At 43.6% G+C, this 21375-nt stretch overlaps 1 protein-coding gene across 1 annotated transcript in view; it reads left to right on the forward strand.

The window, feature by feature from the left end:
• LOC123253424 (gamma-aminobutyric acid receptor subunit beta-4-like) overlaps positions 1–21375 on the forward strand; it is a 64718-nt gene that overhangs the window by 2966 nt on the left and 40377 nt on the right. Inside the window, exon 2 of the mRNA XM_044682619.1 lies at positions 423–511. Within this exon, the coding sequence (XP_044538554.1) occupies positions 423–511 (89 nt within the window). The remainder of the gene's footprint in view (positions 1–422; positions 512–21375) is intronic.

The following is a 21375-nucleotide window of genomic DNA, read 5'->3' on the forward strand; positions in this document are numbered from 1 at the left end:
ATCGGGGGTTGTGGGGGTGGGCAGGGGTAGGAAACACACATGAAGACGTATGGGCAGATGACACCCAAACCCTAGGCTAGGGCGCAATTCAGGAGACGACCCCCTCCCCAGCTTGGTGCAGGGCTCTTTTCTGGTCCCCTAAGGGGGTGTGTCACCAAGAAACCACCCCCCTTTTCAACAGGCTGTGTTTGGGCTACCTTGGACTGAGGAGGAACAAGGAAGGATTGGGGAGGGTTGAAGAAGGCGGCTGCCAGATCAAGGGAAGGAGGGGGAAGGCAGAGGTGGGGGGTTGGGGGGGGGCAAAGGCGGGAGTGGTCCTCAGTGGGTGGCAGGCAGGTAGGTGTTAGGAGCAGGGGTTGCTCTTCTGGATAGGAGAAATCTCCCTCGGGTTTTTGCCCCTAACATTAACTTCTTTTTTTCAGCGAATCTCCCACGAACATGACTCAGGTCAAAGAGATTGTGGACCGCCTGCTGAAGGGCTACGATGTCCGTCTCAGACCCGATTTTGGAGGTAAGCCATATTGCGCTCCCCCCTTTGCAGAACACCCAGGTGCTTTGTGGTCGAGGGAATAGAGAGGGGGTCCTAGCCAGACAATGGTTGGCTCTTGCCCATTTCCCAAGCAGGGGACTCCCCTTGTTTGCCATTGCTTCATAGCCTTTTTCCATTTGCCTTCCATCCCACCTAGCTAGAAACCCTGGCCTGAGGTGGGCATCTCTGCCCAACAGCCCTCCTCCCTTTGCTGCCTCTCATCTCTGTCACCCATAACAACCATCATTCTAATCATAAGAACTTCGGTTTCTCCACGGCTCTCAGATTTGCCCAGTGCTTTCCTTACATGATCAGATGAGGGGCCTTACCACACCAGCCCCCCCCTTCCTTCCTCTCCTCCTTCCCTTTCCTTTGCCCGGGATCTCCTTTCCCCCATCAGCTCTCCTAGCCAAAACTGCCCTCTGCCCCACAGAAGAATGGGTGTGGACAAAATGTATACATACAGGGCACAGGGCCATCTGCCTGGCTCCAGCCTCAGCCATGATTACCTTCTGACATACATGAATGCCTGAGACAGACCTTAGCACACTCCTTTTCCCCTTCCTTCTCTGTGCCTGAAGCTACTCCAATCCAATCCAACAAGCCAACCTGCAGCTGATAAGATGCCTCCCTCCTCTAGACAGACAGATGCTGGAGATACAGGGCCCAAAACTAAGCAGCTTACATTCTCCTGGGGGGTCTAACACATGAACAAATGAATTGAATGAATGAAAAAGGATTTACTATGCAGCTATTTTGGGTAAAGCACAGATTGTTACATGTACACGAGTAACTGAAACTATGTTGATGAGGGGAGGTGGGAACAAGTACTCCTCTGGGCACTGGGCAGCGACGGAACAGATCCCTCATCCCAAGAGTCCAGCTTGAGTTGGACTGTCATGTTCAGGCATGGACTCACACATCAAAGAAATGTATGAGCATACCAGCAAAGGTGCCCAATCTCTCCTAGGGGGAGAGTCAGCAGACATTTCTTTCGGGCCCGGGTTCAAGTCCCACTTGGAAATCTGTGGGGAAGTGATAGAGAAGTACAATTAGTCATTTCCCTTTCTTAGTAAATGCTACTTTGCATTTGGAGAATATTCTCACCACTTCATTGATTCTCCTTCAAGTGTGAACATGAAAAATTATTTCCCGTATTTATGTAGAAGGTTTTGCCATTGTCTGTATAGAAAGCTTACGTGAGCCCAGGTACACATGCCACACCCCTAGAGAATGACATCCCACAGAGCTCAGCTCCAGCTCTTCCAAGGTCTCTCTGAAGAATGTTCCTAGCTCAGTCCCTTCACTCTTCTTTTATTTCTGGAACCCAGCACCAGTGAGGTTAGAAGGAGGTTATGCAAAGCATTATCTAGTATGACCAGCAAGCACTTATTAAGTACCTACTATGTGCCAGAACTTATGCTAGTCACAAAATAAAAAGCAGACATTCCACTGGTGGCAGAGGGGGAGGGTGGGCATGTAAAGAGACACAACTAGGGACCATCATTTGTGACTGACTTCAACTGGAAATGAAGGGCAACATGGAGCAAAGGTAAGCAAAATACAAAACAGGACACAATCGTCTCCAGTGTCTGTGGACTGGCTCAGGGTTGTTGGTGCAAATAGTAATAGCTGCCATGACATACCTCTAGCACTTAACGGTTTGCAAAGCCCTTTTCTAACATGTTTATGGCATGGGTGTTTATGAACCACAGTTTGCCAATGAGGAAAGGAGAGGTAAAGTAACTTGGTTAAGGTCACACAGGTAAGTGAAGTGAATGAGTTACAGAATTGGGATTGGAACCCCAGTCCTTTGTTTTTTCAATTCAGTAGCCTTTGGGTCACACCACACTTCACAGGCAGGTAGTTGAGTAAAGGGGGAAAGATTTACAACCCCAAAAGCAAATAACAGACTTAATCAAAAGACACTGAAAAGCAACTAAGTGGCACAATGGATAGAGCACCAGGCCTTGAGTCAAGATGACCTGGGTTCAAATCTGGTCTCAGACATTTCCAAGTTGTGTGATCCTGGGTAAGCCACTTACCCCATTTGCCTAGCCCTTGCCTTTCTGTCTTAGAGTTGTCACTAAGACCAAAAGTAAGGTTTGTTTGGTTTTGTTTTTAAAAGATATTGATATGATTCTGTGAAGGCAAATGGTGAAAGTGGTAAGCAGAAGGAGTCAAGAAGTGAGATGAGGGCAGGCAATGAGCAAATAAAAAGAACATGACTCACAGAGTGGGAGCTAGAAGGAAGAACAGTAAAAAGAAGACAGCCTTAACTGGTAGGAAAGAAGTGTTGAGCTCCACCCAGAGAGACAGAAAGGATACATGGACATTAAAAAATATGGGCCTCTGTTTCCTAAGCTGAAAGATGAAAAGCTTAGATTACATAACCTCCTCTGTAAAAGCAGGTTGGACAAGATGGCCTCTGAAATCCCTTCCAGTTTTAAATCAAAATTCTAGGTGCAGCTTTGGGCAAGACACCTAAAATCCCCAAATAATAAAAAAAAATCTGGGCCTCTGTTTCCTAAATTGAAAGATGAAAGGATTGGACTACATGGCCTCCTCTGTAAAAGCAGGTGCTTGTACTTAATGTCTTCTGAGGTCCCTTCCAGTCTTAGATTTGGGATCCTAAGTATGACACTGGGCAGGCCATTTAAGATCCCTGGGCCTCAGTTTGCTCATCTGTAAAATTCAGGGGTTGGACTAAATGGCCTCCAAGGTTCCTTCCAGCACCAGATCTAGACTCTTATGATCATATAATCATTCAATCAATACTTGATTAATTATTTATTAATACTTGATTAATTAATCAACACTTATTGGACACCTACTATATGCTCAGCTATACTAGGGGCTAGGAACATAAGCCCAAAGAATGAAGAGATCACTACTCATGAGGAACTGCCATTCTAATACTGGAAGGAAAATCTGCTCTATGCCCCAATACATACTTCTCCCTTTCACTTTCTTATTTACCTTGTTATGCTTTTCTTGAATTTTGTATTTGGTCATCAGATTTTCTGTTTAAGTCTGGTCTATTCTTCAGGAATGCTTGGAAATCTTTTATTTTATTAAATGACCATACTTTCCCCTGAAAGAATATAGTCAGTTTTGATGGGTAGGTGATTTTTAGTTGTAAACCTAGTTCCCTTGCCTTCTGGAATATCATATTCCAAGCCTTCTGGTCTTTCAGTGTAGAAGCTGCCAGATCCTACTATGTTATCTTGACAGGGGCTCCATGATATTTGAAATGTTCTTTTCTGGCTGCTTGCAGTATTTTCTCCTTGACTTGGGAGCTCTTGAATTTGGCTATAACATTCCTGGGAGTTGTCATTTGGGGATTTATTGCAGGAGATGATCTGTGGATTCTTTCTATTTCTATTTTACCCTCTTGTTCAAGAATATCAGGGCAGTTTTCTTGAATAATTTCTGGTAATATGATGTCTAGGTTTTTTTGGGGGGGGTCATGACTTTCAGGTAGTTCAATAATTACTAAATTGTCTTTCCTGGATCTATTTTCCAGGTCTACCTTTCCCTTTCAAATTCCTGTATTTGGGGGGGGTCCAGGTTTAGTAGCCCTGGCCAAGTTAACAGGGATCCTGCAGCCTCACTCCCCACTGAAAGCTGCCTTTCTCCCTCATCTCCCACAAGAGGACTCTCCTGAATACCTTTTTCATCTTCTCTGCTAGGGAGGTAAACCAAACTGTCTTATAGGAGGGACCTCTTGCCCAGTAGGAAATTGGACTAATTATAATGTTACACATGCCACTCCCCATAGGATAATAATGGTGGAAAGCAAAACATGGAGTGTGTGACCCCTATGTGCAGAGCCCAGCCCTAAGCACTGCAGGGAATCCTCTGAGCCTTTGGAGAGGGAGCTCAGCTTTACTGATCTCCTAGCTCAGGCTTCATGATGTCCCTCATTACAAAGTGCTTCATCTTTTTGAGGCAAGTCCCCGGACTCTAGAGTCCCTCCCTATTTTTCCCCAATCAAAGTTTACCCATCTTTGACCAATTTCCTCAGGGTTCATGCCAAATGGATAATGCTAAGGCAAAAGACAGTGTGATATAGTGGGAAGAACCTTGGAGTAAAAGGCAAGTTCCCTGGTCAGTCTCTGTCACTAGCTCCATAAATGTCCTTGAGCAAGGCTGTCCCCAGTCCTGGACCTCAGTTTCCTCATCTGTAAAATGAAGGGATTAGACCAAATAATTTCCAATAGTCCTTTGAGCTTTGCCAGTTTAGGACTCAATTAGTAGATAAATATAGTTGTATGATAAATAGGGGACCTGCTGACGATACCATTGCTTAAAGGAAGAGCTCAGTTAGATATGGGCATTTAGACATCTTAGTGGTAGAGGAGAGAGAATTTTGGGAGCTAAATAAGAGGAGACATTCCAAGCTGAGCTATCTCCAGAAAAAAGTTTGGAATGACTTCCCAAGATCCCATGCTTGGAAGGGCCTTTAGCTGCCACACAAAGCCAGGCACCTGGTATCTGAGCTCTACTTAAGAAAGATAGTTGTTGCAGGGGGAATGGGCAACTCAGCTAGTAAAAAGAAGGCAGAGAGACAGAGAAAGAGGAGAGGTAGAGAAAGAGACAGAGAAAGGAGAGAAAGACGGATCCAAGTTTAATATCACCTATACACATACTCACTATCCCATAAATTTGCACCTCCTCTCACACACGCTCCTCACTACCCACTCCATAATAGGAATGCCCCAGTCCATTTACCTTTGATGGTCCCTTTAACTCTTTGGTGGCATCATGATACAGTTGAAAAATAAATAAATGTGGAGTTGGAGGTCAGTGGCTAACAGCATTTTATTTAGAATTAGTGACTCCATGGACCATATAGCTTTCCATGGAGTTTTCTTGGCAAAGATACTGGAGTAATTTACCATTTCTTTCTCCAGCAGATTCCTTTATCAAGAAAAGGGTCAGTGACTTGCCCAGAGTCACACAGCTAGGAAATGCTTGAAGATGAATTTGAACTCAGGTCCTTCTGACTCTATATCCAACAGTCTATCCATTGAGCCACATAACTTCCCCCAAGGCATAGAGGTTAAGCAACTTGTCCAAGGTGATACAGATAGTCAGGAAGACTTGAGTTCAAATATGACCTCACTTAGCAGCAGTGTGACCCTGGACAAGTGACTGTACCTCTCAGCCTCAGTTTCCTCATCAGTAAAATGAGGGGGTAGAAACCAATGACCTCTAAGATCCTTTTTAGCTCTAAGTCTCTTCTCCTATGATCTTATTAATACTGGCTTAGTCTCTTACTAGCTATGTAACTTTAAGTAAGGTCTTTCTCTCTCTCGACCTCAGTTTTCTTGTCTGTAAAACAGGAGATTGGTCTAGATCAGAGTTGTCAAATATACAGTCCACCCGCCCCCCCCCCCCCCCCGCTGGAACCAGTTTGAAGGAAATGTAGTTGAGAAGTATTTAACAAAATGAATAAAAATATAACATAGATAACATTAAAATTTTTAAACTGTCACTATGTGTTCTGCAGGGACCCTAATGTATAGATATCACTGGTCTAGATGGCCTCTGAAGTTCTTTCAGTCAGTCAATCAAAGAGCATTTATTAGTTCTCTACTATGTGCCAAGAACTGTGCTAAATGATGGGGACACAGATGAAAGTGAAAAGCCCTGTCTCTCCCATTGTGGAACCTCCATTCTATTCAGGGGAAATAACAAGGATGTGTTGTTATATAAAAATGTAGAAAATAAATTCAGAGAGTTTTGAGGAGCATAGCTCTAGCAACTGGAGGGATCAAAAGGATTTCTACCCACCCCAGCCCCCCAGGTTCATTGTAGCCTGATTTCCTCTGATTATAGAGTGGGGAGGAGGGGGGAGGAAAACCAGGAACTAGTGCTAAGACACAAGACTGTTGCAGCAACTGTATGAGTCATTATTAAAAGTAATTCCACTACAGCTACAATATGTTGCATAAGCCATAGTTTTAGCCAATAATGTCTACAGCAGAGCCAAGAGGGAAGGAAAAGGAAGTGGGGCAGGGGGCTCTCTCTGGAAGTGCCAGTGGCTTAGAAAGGTATATAAAGATAAAGGGGGAGTCAGGCCTAGAGACAGGAGGTCCTAGGTTCAAACCCGGCCTCAGCCACTTCCCAGCTGTGTGACCCTGGGCAAGTCACTTGACCCCCATTGCCCACCCTTACCAATCTTCCACCTATGAGACAATACACCGAAGTTAAGGGTCTAAAAAAAAAGATAAAGGGGACAAGACCAGAGATGGAGAGCAGTTGCCCTTTGCCTCCATTCCCTTCTCTTTGGCCATACCTATCTCAGTCATTTACTTCTTTAGACTACACAGTTAAGGAATGGGGAGAAGGATAAAGAGGCTAGAGCAGAAGGGCTCCTCCAGAATGATACCCACCCCATTCTTCGGGAAGCAGCAGAATTAAAGTCTCCCAAAGGACACATAGATGACTGGTCCCAGTCACTTAAGTCTCTCTTCAGCCCAGGTCCAAGTAGAACTGAGAGTGGTTTCAGTCCCTCCCATAATCACACCTGCTTTGTTGTCCCAAATGAGACCCCTTTCTCTGGCCCAAACCCTTCCCCTCAAAACTAGAGGGAAGAGGCACTAGCTCTGAAAAGATCCTGGGGTTCCTTAAAGGAAGGTGCCAGCTCCCCATTTTCAAGTCATCCTTGTAATGGGTTCTCTTCATAAGACAAGATTTGGGGTTCACAGATGCTTAATATGCACTTGAGTGAATTCCATTGAAAACCCATTTGATCTTCAGATTCCCCCCTGTGCAAATGGGTTAGCTCCCTGGCTACTGCATTTCTTATTTGCAGGCCAAGGCAGAGGGGACCTGCTGCTCTTTTGACAGCTCTGTTCTCCCTCCCAGCTGACTGGCAGACCTCTCCCAGACCCTGGATCTGCCCCCCTTTTTACTATGCAGTACCCTTTTAAGAGACCAGTTGTACTTTTCCCCATTCTGTCTCTGCTCCCTAGCTAACACCCTCCTCCTCTGCCATCTGAGCAACTAAAGTAGGCCCACCTTCTTTTATTCATGGGTCCTAGCTGACCTTCCAGACTCTCTTCTTGTCCCTTGGATTCTTTCTCCTAGTTATCCCCTATCCCCTCTACACCCTAGTCTAGCTTTCCTTGCCTCTTCATCTTAATCTCTCCTTACCTCTCTCTATGGTATGTGCAAAAGAGAAAGGATACAGGTGAAAAAGAAAGGGAGGGAGAGGTATTGACTTCTCAGTTAGCTCTATTGGGGAGAAATGATCACACATTTTTTAAAGCTTAGAGATTTTTCCTTTCTCTAGAGATGTGTTATTTCTCCCAATTATAATGCTAGCTGGCATTACTATGGTACTTTAAGGTTTACAAAATACTTTACTTCATTTTATTTGATATTTAAGCCTATGAGGTAGGTATTATTGGTCCCATTTTACACAGGAGGAAATTGAGGCTTAGCAATTTGCCTGTAGACATAGCTAGAAAGTATAAGGATGAAATTCAAACTCAGTCTTCCTGACTCCATGGTCCAGCACTTTCATTTCAGTATACTGGCCTCTCTTGGATGGTCAGGAAATGGCAAGCTTCTCCTTTACCCAAAGCTGGCAATACTACCTTGTCCTTTCCCGCTCAGATGGCCATTCTTGTTAAGTACCCATATCTGATAGTAGCTTTCTTCTATTAGCTTTGTTCTCTCTTCTCATTTGTTCCTCTTTCATGATCTGGAAAAACTGAGGCAGGGTAGGTAAGAGGACTATGAGGGTAGGGGATGTAAGGACTCTGGGACAACTTAGCCCCAGGATCCTGACCCAACCAATATCAAAGAGGCAGCCAGGATCCCTAGGCAGCACTTCACTCCCAGCAAGCGGGCAGCCTGGCAGTGCAGATCTTTTTCTCTGATGCCCACCCTCCTCTTTCCCCAAGGGGACATTGTCCCCATACCACCTGGCCTTGGGAATTCCCTAGCCTTGCTGGGTCCTTTTAACCTCTACCCCCTTGGCATGACCTCTCAGAAGTGGAGCAAAACCTCCATTTGATGCCAGAAGGAGGACATGCCCACTGGGGATTGTGGTTCAGTTCTAAATTTTAAAAGGCCTCCTTAGCTTCACACTGAGCTTAGCAGTAACAGGCCAAGGTGGAGCCCATCCCCTCCCTCCAGGGCCTTGGCCTTTCCCCCTCCCCCTAACAGGTACCAGTCAGTGGAATTTCCCAAGTAGCCCCAGCATTCTCACCTGGTCTAGCCTTCCAAGTAACCAAAGCTTCTTGCTCTCTTGCCTACTCTTTAGGGTCCACCTGCCCCTTGAGGCCTTGAGTAACAGAATAGGAGATTCTCAACAGACTGACAGCTTTTTAACTTGTGTATGAGGAGAATGTTAGAGCCAGGGAGGGACCCTTGAGACCACAGAGTCCAACCCCTTTGTTTCAAAAGTAGGAAAACTGAAGTGCTGGAAGAGAAAGAGACTTCAAACCAACCCTCCATAGTCATCACCACAACAGGATTGAAACCCAGGTCTCCTGAGTCCCCTAGTCCAGTACAATTGAGAATGAGGCATGGACAAGACATGGTCAGTGCAAACTCTTTAATTACAGGGATTTTCTTTTTAGCAGTGGAAGGAGAAAGAAAAAAACACTTGATAATTGGAAAAACATAGAATTCTTTTTTTAAAAGCTTCTGTCAGGGATAGCATTCTGATAAAAGGAGAGAAGAATAGGCCATAGGGTTAGAGGGTTAGCTATTGCCCACAAACTAGAGCTGGAAGAGACTTTAGAGGTTAGCTAATCCAGGAGGCTCCTCATTATACACATAAAGAGCCTGAAGCCAAGAGAGGTTTAGCTACTTGACCAAGGTCACATAGCTAATACATGGTAAAGTCCCACACCACTGTCCTATCTTGGCCCTGGCAGAACCAACTGTTCTGATAGGGGGTTTTGCTTAGGAAGAGAACAGTTTTAATTTGAAGCGGTAAGAAAATGGATGGTAGAGTAGAACTATTTGGAGTCAGAGTACAGAAGGAAAGATAGAACTACAAGTTGGTCACAAAATCTAACAGGGTAGGGTGGAATGTATACTCCAATGGATGCTGGGAAATCTGGTTTCTATTCGGTCTCCATATTTAATTGGCTCTGTGACTACAAAAATCATTTGCCTTCTCTCGGCCTGAGATTCCGCTTCTATGAAATGGGGAAATTGATGTTAGTTTTGCTTAGACATCACAGGCCTATTGAGACCCTCTAGTGAGTATATGAAGGTGCTTTGGATAGGATGAAATGTCACACGGATGGAATATGTTATTACACACACACACACCACACCACACCACATCACACCACAAGTACCTAGAATGAAGGAAGTGATAGTCCAGCTATCCTATGCCCAGCAGAATTGTTTTCTAGAGTGGGGGGGATTACACTGAAGGAAAGACATTAATAAGCTGGAGATGGATTGACAGAGAGCAATCAGGATGGCAAAGGATTTTGAGTTCATGCCATGCAAAGCTTTGAAGAAAATGAAAATACTAGTCCGAAAAGAGAAAGCTTAGGGAAGACAAAAATCTTCTTCTATGTCTTCACAAAGAAGAAACTCTATCTTCTACTGCATGGGTTGGGTCCCAACTAGGAGCAAGGGATAAATATTACAAGGAGGTATGTTTTGGTTCAATATAAGGAAGATTATTGATGTGGGAGTCATCCCTGAATCAGTTGTCTATATAGAATCAGATCATTGACTTGTCAGATCAAAGATTCAATTTAGTAAAAAGCCAGAAGGAAAAATAAAAAAAAACATTTTTAAAAGCCAGAAAAAAATAAACAAATAGAAAAAGATATAACATACAATTGAAATATATTCTTGACCTATTATCTATTCAAACAAGTAAGTGATGAAGGAAAAAATGGATAATGGACAGAAGAAAAGACACTGACACAGATTGTAATGTTATTTAGAAGTCTGTCTACAAATCAGTTGCCAAAACAAGGAAACCAAAAGAATCAAAGAACATCTTTGTCAACAAATACTTGATTTGCTTCAGATTCAGGCACAGCACACAACAGGGAGATGTTTGCTCTCCAAAGGTATTCACCACTGTGATGGAATAGATCCAACATAGAATCCAAGTTGAAACAGGAGTCAGGGGTAAAGATTAAATGATGATAGGTAGACAGGAGAAAATGTGGAAAGCCTCCAATTTGCTGGGAGGATCTCCCAGTGGAGAATTTATGGGAGGGCACATACAAGAGTCACATGGAATGGAAAGATATCGATAAATTGCAAGCTTGGTCATTGGGAGGGAATGTGCAAATTGATGTGATCATAGGTTCCGTTGGGTAAAAGGACAAACTTCTAAACAATCACAAACTGCGGTACAACTGGCTTCTTTGTCAGAGTGTGAGCTCCCAGTCACTGATGGTTTCCTAGCAGAGGCAAATGCCTTTTTTGTCAGGAGTGTTGTAAAGGAAATTCTTGCACAGGGCAGAAGGTGGGTCAGAATGAATTCTAAGGTCCCTTTCTCCCTCTGAGATGTTGCCATATTACCCCAGGTTCTCTAATGCTTGAAACAACAATAAAAGACCAGTCAACTATGTTGAACCAACTGTTTTGCTCTAATGCTCACAACCTCCAGAGTTTCATATTTGGCTAGGAAGGTGGAGGGAAAGGAGCTAGAAAGTCCAAAAAGCCTCTCCTGGAAACTTTTTCTTTGCTTTAGCCAACACTAAAGGACCATTCTCCTTCCCAGACCCAGGGTATGCCTTCTCCCGCCCCCTCCATAGTAGATTGGGAAGCACTAGGCTCAGAGCATGATTAACATTAGGCAACTGACAGTGAAAGAATGCTCTCGGAGAATGGCCAGGCCTAGGGAGTCCCACTATCCTTTATCTGCCCTGGCCAGATCAAAGTTGGACTACTGTGTTTAGGTGTGGAAGTCACATTTTAGGAAGGAGACTCAGGAGTCCAGAGGAGGGCAAGCAAGATGGCAAGGGAACTGGAAACTCTACCATGGAGGGGCTTGGCCTGGAGAACAGATTTGAAAGATTCTCTGGATCTCACTGGCACTTCAATTCCATTTAATTCCATTTAATAAATATCTACTAAGTGTCTGCTTCTTGCAAAGTACTATTCTGGTGACTGGGAGAGATCCAAAGTTTAGCTAGTACCCAGACTGTACCCTCAGAAAGCCTTCAGTCTAGTAGACTGTACATCCAGGCTATAGCTGACAATACTGCTGAGGCTTACTTTTCACATATGTAAAAGTGGAGCAGGGGGTGGGGGGCATCAAACCAGACAACCTCTGACATCCCTCCCAGTTCATCATCTTTGATCTCGGGACTAGAGCTAGGAAAGAAGTCAGGGTCAGGATTAGAAATGAAGATCTGGGAGTCATCTCTGCAGAGGTGAGAGTTGATAGTCTGGGAATAGGTAAGACATCCAAAGGAGAGACAACAGAATAAAAAGAGCCTTGAGAGCTGCCCACATTTAGAGGATCTAAAGAATAAGCAGAATACTGTTGTAAAGGAAAAGCGGCTGAAAAAGCAAGATCAGATAGCATAGCAGAAGCCAAAGGAAGAGAGTTCAAGAAGCAAGAGGCATTAGATAAAGGTAGCTTCTGCCTCAAGGTTCAGGAAGATGAGGACTGAGAAAGGTAATCCTGATCACCAATGAGTGGTGAAATGGTAGGGTTAGAAGCTGATCTGTAAGAAACGAAGGAATTCATTGGGTGTGGGATAAGTGGGGCAGTATCCTTAAGGTAGATGCCTCCTCTGAAAACATTGATGGTGGGAAGGAGAGAGAGGGAGGTATGGGTAGAGGAAATAAGTGGATTAAGGGTTGGTTTTGTTAAGCTAAAGGAGACGAGGTATTATGTGGCTCTGTAGCCCAGTAGGCTGTTGTCAAGAGACCTAGCTGGGAGATCATCTAGACCTCAGCAGATTGAATGAAGAGATTGGAAGAAGGGAGAAGGAAGAGTGAGGATGGAGACTAGCACTGAGGAAGGGAAGAAGGGGTAGAGAGTTCAAAGGAAAGAATCTAGAAAAGGGAAGAAAAAAGGGAAAGAGTCAATAGGATGTAGAATGAGGTAAAAAAACAGAGGGGCAAGAAAGAAGAGAGTAAGACAGGGGGAAATACACAAAGAAAATGAAGGAACCTACAGGTTGGCAGGAAAATAATTAATGCCCCCCAGATCTCTGCCAACTGGTAAAGGTTCTACTTTTTCCCTTTACTGTTACCTAAACCACTTACAATCCATCAAAAGTAAGTGAGTGATTCAGCCCTGCTAAGATACATTCCCCAGTCTTATATCCTCCCCTTTCCTTCTCTGTTCATAAAAGCAAGGCCCCAAGCCCCATGTTTGTCCTCCTAGAAGAATCCCCTAGAATTCAGGGCTAGTTGCCCACCCAGAGGACCTAGTGTAGGAGACTGGGCCAGGTTTCAGAATGAAGGGGCTACCCAAGCCCTTCATGGGCAAGCTCTGGAAGGAGTCAGCCACAGAGGCTGCTGCCTCACCCTACCCCCCACCTTAAACTTTCCATTTGGGCTCCCAGAATCCAAGCTCATTCCTTTGGTTTTCATAAAAAAAAAAAGATGAAAAAGGGAAAATGGGATCCTTAGTGGCAGCAGACCAGCCAAATGCCAACATAAGATTTCCATCCTTCTCCTTCTAGCCACAGGGTACTCCTCCATTACTTCCACAGAGTCAGTCCTCAGAAGGGGGCAGCCACTCCATAGCTGCCTTCTGCCCCCTGGATTCTCCCAAGGAGCTAGAAGGCTTCCCAGGCTGGGACTTAGTTCAAGTTGGACAGAGGATCAAGAAAGTGTTGCAGATCAGTTTGACGATCATTTTTAGGTATTTACTGTGTGCCAGGCCATGTGCTGGGCTCTGGAGATGCAGAGACAAAGACAAAAGATTAATTTCTTTATGTGAATTCAGAAACTTAAGCCCCTGAGAAGTTTGCATGGGTTACAGTTGGGCTGTAACTTCCAAAAAGACCCATATTTATGCCCTGTCTCTTCACCAACTTCCTGCCTCCCTCACCTCTGCTCATACTGGTCAGTGGAATTCCCTTTACTCCATTTTTGCTTTTTGCAGTGTTGTCCTATTGGATACCATCAGTAAAAGGAAACTCACTATCTTAGCACAGGATAATGCAGGGAGTCTTAACTTTTCTTATGTCATAGATCCCCTGGGCAGTCAGTTTGGTGAAATCTATAAACCTCTTATCAAAACAATGTTTTTTAAATGCATAAAATAAAATGTATCGGGTTATGAATAAAAGTAACTGGAAAATTAGGAAAACAAAACTAATTATGAAATATAATTACCTAAATATTGAAAAAACAAGTTCACAGACCCCAGGTTAAGAATAAGGGAGAGTTCTAGACTTGGAGTCAAAAAGACTTGAATTTAAATCCTGCCCCAAACGCTTATCATGCTAAGTGACTCTAGGCAAGTCAGTTCACCTCTCAAAGCCTTAATTTTCTCATCTGTAAAATAGGAATGACAATACCTTCTACATACTTCACAGTGTGAGGTTCAAATGAGAGAATACACAGAAATTCAATTTGAAAACCTTAAAGTGTGGTAAAAATAGCACTAGTCTGATGAGTAACAGGATCCTAGAAGGATATACTACCCTTCTTTCATTGGAGGGGGTTCAGGGGAAGGAGGGAAGGGACTATACCTGTAGAATATTGTATGCACACATAATCACTGTGGTGGTTTTAACTTCTTTATTACAAGAGAAGACTCACTGGAGGGAAGAATGGGGGGTGTTATATCTGGAAATAACTAGACTGTAAAAACAAAAGGTATCCATGAAGCTTTTTAAAAATAAAACAAAAATAAAATAAAATGAACAATTTTCTTGGAAATTGGGAGATGTGAATTCCGATCCTAGTTCTAACCACTGCCATTCACTCAGAGTGATACTTTGGACAAGTCACTTCCTGTTCTGTCTCTTGCTTCCCTTTTTCAATCTGTGAAATGGGTAGAGTGGTGTTTACTTTGATCTTCTCAAGGATGCAATGGAACTAACTGAATGTGAGGGGAAATGGTTAGGTCTCTGTTGGAAAATTACCATTGAAACCACTGAAATACTACAAAATAATCTTTCTGGACTTTCATTCTGTCCTGATGATCAGTGTTGTAGGGCTTTATAGAAGGTCTAAAACATGTACACCCCAAGATCTTTGGCTAAAAAGGACAAAAGGCAACCATTAACATTGCAGTAAGTCAGCACACTCCCTGTTTGACTTGAAACTTATCTAGCAAATAGGAAGAAGTTTTCTAGAATTTACAGACACTACTGACACTAGAAGAAAAAGCAGTTACCTTTTTAACCAGGATGGAGACTTGCCATAGAAATTAGAAACCAGCACTTCTGCCCTACCAAGTGTGCTCTTCACAAACATAAATGGAACAAGGCCCCAGCCCTGGAACCGCTACTATAGGGAAGCAGAAGAGGGGAACAGGAGCACAGACAAGTCCATGACCCTTTTTAGCCTGGTTCCTAAGCTAGAGCTCTGTAGAGAAAGAGGTCACTGTTTGCAATCTCCAAGGCTGCCCTGATGCTTCCTGGTGGGTTTCTCATGAAGAGAGGGACCCTGAGAGTCTCTGAACATACTTTTCATGGCTGCTTCTCCTTGCAGCCAAGACTGCCTCCCTTTTTTTGGCCCATGTTTCTTTCCTTTGGTTATAGCCAGATGTGAGAAGTCACTGTTAGAAAATGGCTGATTTCTCACCTGATAGACTTGGAGCTGGTTGAATTTTTTCTCCAGAGGTCATGAATTCAGGCTGGAGGTGACCAGATCCGTGGTATGGTTAGAAAGCTGCCTTGATCATAATGGCAGCTTGCTGCCATCCATGTATCTGTCATAGTCCCATGATCACTGACTGCCAGGGTCCTGTGACCTCTAACCAAGGCCCATGCAAGTGAACAGAAGAAATTCAAAGAATATTGAGTGAAGCTGTTGTTCATCTTTTGAAATGGAGACATCACTCCCCAAACTTTTGATGTTCTCTGTGCCTAAGACTTCAAGAAGCTTGCAGAGCAGCCCAACACAAGGACTGTCCTAAGGGACACCACACAAGGGAGCAAAAATGCACTACTCTGCTGCACAGAAATCTTACCTGACTCTCCCTCCTGTCAACAAGATCAGCTCTACAGTCACAAGATGACAGTTAGTTTGGGGACACCAACTCAGAGCCAGCTTTGATAGGTTGCCTACAAATCAGTCTCAGAATGGAAAGAGAAGTCAATGCCCTCCTTAAAGCTTCTGACAACAGCTTATGCCTTCCTGTTCCCACAGCTCAGTTGTCAAAAGTCTCCTGAATTGTGGTAACAAGTATCACCTTCAATGATTCACAGGACAAGCTTGATCAGATTTATCTTCCAAAACAAGACTTTCTGATCTGCTGATAGTAAAGATTCAGTCCCAAGGAGTCCATACTAAATATTACATTTTTAGGGATCAATGAGGAAAAACATTGATGGCACTGTTCTAAATACTTGTCACGTTTCCAAGAATGTATTGTGAGGCCATCTCCAGGAAATGATCTTCTATAGCTATGATAGACCATGCCATGGAATAAGTTCTACCCTGGGACCATACTCTCCTTATTGTCAATAGATTCTCCCATGCCACCATGTCGAGAATTCTTAGTCATGCTTCATGTCACTCTCCTCTTCAGCCATCTCCAGTCCTGGAAGTATGAACTATGATTATATCAACTCTGCCATTATTTATTACTGGATGGGATTTGTAGAATTACTATCCTAAGGTCCCTTTCAATTACCCTTGAAACTTTCCAGTCCAAAATGACCCTCCCTGGCCACCACTCCTTTATGTGTGTTATTTCCCCTAGCAAAGTGCAAGCCCTTTGAGGGCAGAGACTGTCTTTGTTTTTGTATTTGTATGCCCAGTGCTTAGCACATATACTTAATAAATGCTTTTTCATTCATTTGTGTGTTTTTCTCAATCAACTGGCTCACAGCATCAGTCTCTTCCAGGGTTTCTTAATTCAAAGATCTCTGCCCTAGTAGGGACTTCCCCTTCTGCTTCCCAACCCAAGATAAGTCTTGGAGATCATGGACATCTCAACAGAACTCCAAATCAAGCCAGAAAAGATATTTCCCCCCAAGGTCACCAAGAGCTCCTGGCTAGAAGATCTTTTATCTTCTGAAGTTCTGGATAGACCTGCCATTTGGGATTGACCAAGTAGTGCCAAGCCTCCAAGGACAAAAGTCTCTCACCACCACTCTACCAAAGCTATCCTAGATCACCACTGTGGATCTTGAACTTGCTTAGCCTTCTCCCTTACTATGAGTCTGTCTAACTTGCCTGCTACCCATGACAATATCAGCCTGCTATGATGATCCAAGATTTTACCAACTGCTGGGATGCCAAACTGATTTCTGTACCAATGTGCCCAGTCCTTCCAGCCTCCCTGGCATATCTCTGTTCTGCTCTGCCTACAGCTCCCTGCCTTTTTATCTCAAAGTGAGCACAGAGTCTGTCTTTCTTGGCCAAAGGCATAGAGGAAGTCCAAAAGGGCAGCAGAAGGCAGCCATTTTGTGATATCCTTTGGTGCTATATACGACTTTTAAGAAACACCTTTGACAACCAATCACTCACAACTGAAATGTTCTTATCTAGAAAGCCATTTACCTTGCATCTCCTTCCCGGTTATTTTTTTTCAGTTTTGCTTTGCTGGCTAAGGTATGTGTGCTGAAACAACACATCTACTCTGTACTGTCCATTTCCTCACACAAAACCCTTGGCAGAGAAAGGGAATCCCCCTGAATTTGGGGCATCACATCCATCTTATAGCAAATGTGTGATGAAATAAGCAGAAAATTGAGACTACAGAAAGAGATAAGAGCAACATTTAGCTGATGAAGAAGCCCTCCTAGTGTCACATACCTGAGTTTTTGCTGGTGGAATCTCTGGCCCATAGACCATTCCCATGGAATTAACAACAGTCAGTAGAGAAGACTCAAGTTCTGGCATTTCCAAGAACCTAAAATCTTCCTGGTAACCTCTCGAGTGATGCAGCAAGTGAAAAGGGTAGTAGTCCTTTTGGCTTGTGGCATAATTCGCTGAATGGGGAACAAGACAATAATTTCTTTCACACCACTGGTTCTATTGACCAATTAGTGCATGGTGGCCAGATGCAGCCAAATGTCTATCTGCATAGAAGCAAAGGGGTGGATCTTGGTGTGCGCAATTCTGGTATTTGCCAAAATCACTAGGCTGTGATTAGAGATATGGTGTCAGTGTTGGCTTTTCCCATATTTCCCACTGGTATGGTGCTCCTCCTCAGGCACCCCCAGCTCAAAGAATCTTAGAAAAGAAAGGAAGCACAGAATCATAGAATTTTAGAACTGAAAACTCTTTTCACCTTTCTAAGCCTGTTTCTTCAGCCATAAAATGGAGATCTAAAAATATTTACACTCCCTTCATTCTAGGTTTGTTATGGAGAAAGCACTTTAGATATGTATGCTATTACTTACTAGCTGTGTGACTCTGAGTTAGTCACTTAAGCTCTAGGCCTTGGTTTCTCCATATGTAAAGATGAGGGGCTTGAGGTCAAAGGCCTTTAAGTTCTCTTCTAACTCCAAATCTATGCTATTTGGCTATTATGGATGGCTCCTTTGCTCTCATACTAAGGAATACAGAAGGGACCATTGTGCCAAGGAAAGACTATTGATCATAGGTTGACTGCCATATTATTAGTCCCTTCCTGAGGAGACAGTAGCGTGAGAATGGGCACGTTTCTCTAGAGTTAGCTAGAATTAACAGAGTTCTTCTCACCAGATGCATTGGATTCAGCCCCAGGTTACGATGATGCAGAGGTAGATAAAATGGTCATAAAACTCCAGAAAGTCAAATCTTCTGTCACATCCCATATGTAATGGCAGAGGGGCTCCTCCAAAGCCCCTATTGAAACCTACTGAGAAAACCATTACCTGATAGAGGCACCCAAAGGGAAAAGCACAGAAAACCTTGTAAACAGAGCTGTGCCCCAGGCAGGTTTTGTAAAACTGAGTCCCTGTGTGTCCATTGAAGGCTTTGAGCCTTCATTATCACATGTCCTACTCTACTTATCATCAAATCAATCCCTTTGGGCCAGAGAGGGTAATAATTTGAAGCATTATCAAATATATGCATTTATACAAAGTTAAGAAATAGCCTTTGTTGTGCCCCATGGTGTATTGTGCGACCTAAGTGACTTCCTACCTTGTCTGCCCCTAGGTCTGGTTCTGCTTCCCAAAAAATAGAGATTGAAATTATACATGAATAAATATAGAATGAGTTGGGTCGAGGCAGTAAGCTGAAGTGACTATGGATATCTCCACAGCAAGAGAAGGGCATGGATACAGATTGAAGGAAGCATGGATGTGTTACTTACACATGCAAGCATGCATACACACAGCAGGACAGATCCAGGATGAGAACCTATTGAGACAAGAGCATTGTTGGCAGACTCTATTTACATATTTGGAGGAAAATAAGCCCTTTCGTAAGTCTCCAAATGCGCCATTGTTTCTGGTCTCAGTTTTTACTGGATTTGTATCAAGACAACATTTATAAATTAGCACTTGAGCGTTTTTGTTTATTAGGGAAATGATGTGTAGGGAAGTGTGATTTCTTCTTTCTGAATTGGTAGGGGGAGGGAAGCATGAGACCTATCTCTCTATTGTGTAGCTGATGAGTTTGGAAAGGCCACAGATTTCCTGGACTGAAAATACTTGTATTATTTGGTAACGAAATAATGAGGCTCTGCTTGACAGAATGCTACTTCATTTCAGAAATGGGGTTGTTGAGGTCTAATGTACCCAGACACAATTATCCACATAATTCAGACACCCAAATCTGCTTTTACCTAAATTTTTCAGACAATTAAAGATGCAGGATTGTACCATAGGGAACAATACAAGAATTTGGAGAAACTTGGGAAGACTTGCATAAACTGATACAGAATGAAATAAGCAAAATAACATGATGACCACAAAAAAGTAAAGGAAAACAATGAGAAGGCCTCAGAACTGTGATCAATGCAGCGACCAGTTGTGACACTGGGTACCAAGAGGCAAAAGTGGCCTGCCAAAGATAATACAGAAACAGGGTAGTAGTTATGAGAAAGGCCTTGGCCTATGGGCACCCAACTCGTTGCTGTTTTCCCCTCAATTCCCTGCCTTACCATGTTGTCCATATCTGTTTCTCACAGTCTATCTGTCACAATGGGATAATTCCCATTTCTAAGATGCCCTGGGCTGACAGAGAGCCCTGGCAGGACCTAAGTGTAAGTATAAATCACTAGAAGACAGAGAGCTGCAGCAAGTGTGAAGAGAAGAAGGGAGTCCCTAGTCCCAGAGCAAATACACCATTCCCAGAGATACTCAAGATAGTCAACATGGCAGTAGAAAAGGAACACTCGGCTAGACCAACAGAAGCAGCCAAAGCACCAACTTCTTAGTACCTAAAAAACCCTGTGAAGGGCCAAAGTGCTTGGCAAATGATGAAGGTCCAGATAGTCATGAGACTGCTCTGTTTTTACCCTCACCATCAAAATTTCTCCCACATCACTCTTGTGGGCTTGTGCTTTGACAGATTGCCACTGCCCACTACACCAAGTTCCATAGGTGAGCCATGTTATTCCAAATTAATGGCCAAGGCTTCATTAGGACCTCTCCAGTCTTCCTCATTATTACTAGGAACCTTCCACTTTTCAGGGTGAGTTCCAAATTGTCCTCTTTTCTCCAGTAGCCTGACTGCCGCTACCTGGACTGGCCCAGGAAACACCGAGATATTCATTGTCACTCCCAGTGGTGCCAAGTGAATACCTGTTTCCTCCCAAAGACCCTGGACACCTACAGCATTTTCCCCAGCCCCTGAATTACCCAAACAGAGTGCCAAAAATAAGCTCCCACTTCCATGAGGAAAACAGCTTCCAGCTTCCAAAGCACCATGACCAGTTATTATCTCATTTGATTCTCACCCCTTTCAGAGGGAGAGAAGTAGGGCATCTTCTGTTAGGTGACATAATTGTTAAGGCTGGAAGTAGAATTGCTAAGAAGTTTAGGAGACTAGGAAACCTGAAAGTCATGCCTTAAGGATTTTGACTCATATCCCTTAAAAACCAAAGGGGTTGTTCCTATTCTTCCTCTTCTGTCTTACTCTTCAAAGAGGAACTCACAGGTGAAAAACATCTAAATTGACATGCAGGGGCATCTAGGTGGCACAGTGGAAAGAGCATTAGGACTGGAGTCAAGAAGATCTGGGTTCAAATTTGGCCTCAGATACTTCCAAGATGTGTGATCCTGGACAAGTTACTTAATCCTGTTTACCTAGCCCTCTTGCTCTTCTGCCTTAGAGTTGTTACTAGGATAGAAGACTGAAGGTTTATTTTTTTAATCGATATACAAATGTATTATTCTCCCTGCTAGCATAGCAGTTTAGTTGGACCTATATTAACACTGGTGAGAAAAAATACATACATACACACACACATGCACACACGCACATACCCTCCCATCCTACTGTCCTTAGTGTTCTAGTGCTATGCTTTCCTGTGAGTTTTCTTATGAGGATCTCCCCAAATACCCTGGAGTCCTCCTGGTTCTTCAGCTCAGGGAAACAGTATAGCACTGAGGGTTGTTGTCACCTTTCTGACTGTGACCAACCCATCTCCCTTTTCTAATTACACATGGTCTCACCAGTTGTATTTTCCATCACTTCACCAGAAGTAGTCATCCTGGATGATATATCACAGTCAGCTTCCATCCACCATGCTTCTTTCTATTACCCTTTGGGGCAGTCTTCTGGTACCCATTGCTATTGGCTTTGGACCAGCACAT

This window comes from Gracilinanus agilis, chromosome X (assembly GCF_016433145.1).
Source record: "Gracilinanus agilis isolate LMUSP501 chromosome X, AgileGrace, whole genome shotgun sequence".
Lineage (NCBI taxonomy): Eukaryota > Metazoa > Chordata > Mammalia > Didelphimorphia > Didelphidae > Gracilinanus > Gracilinanus agilis.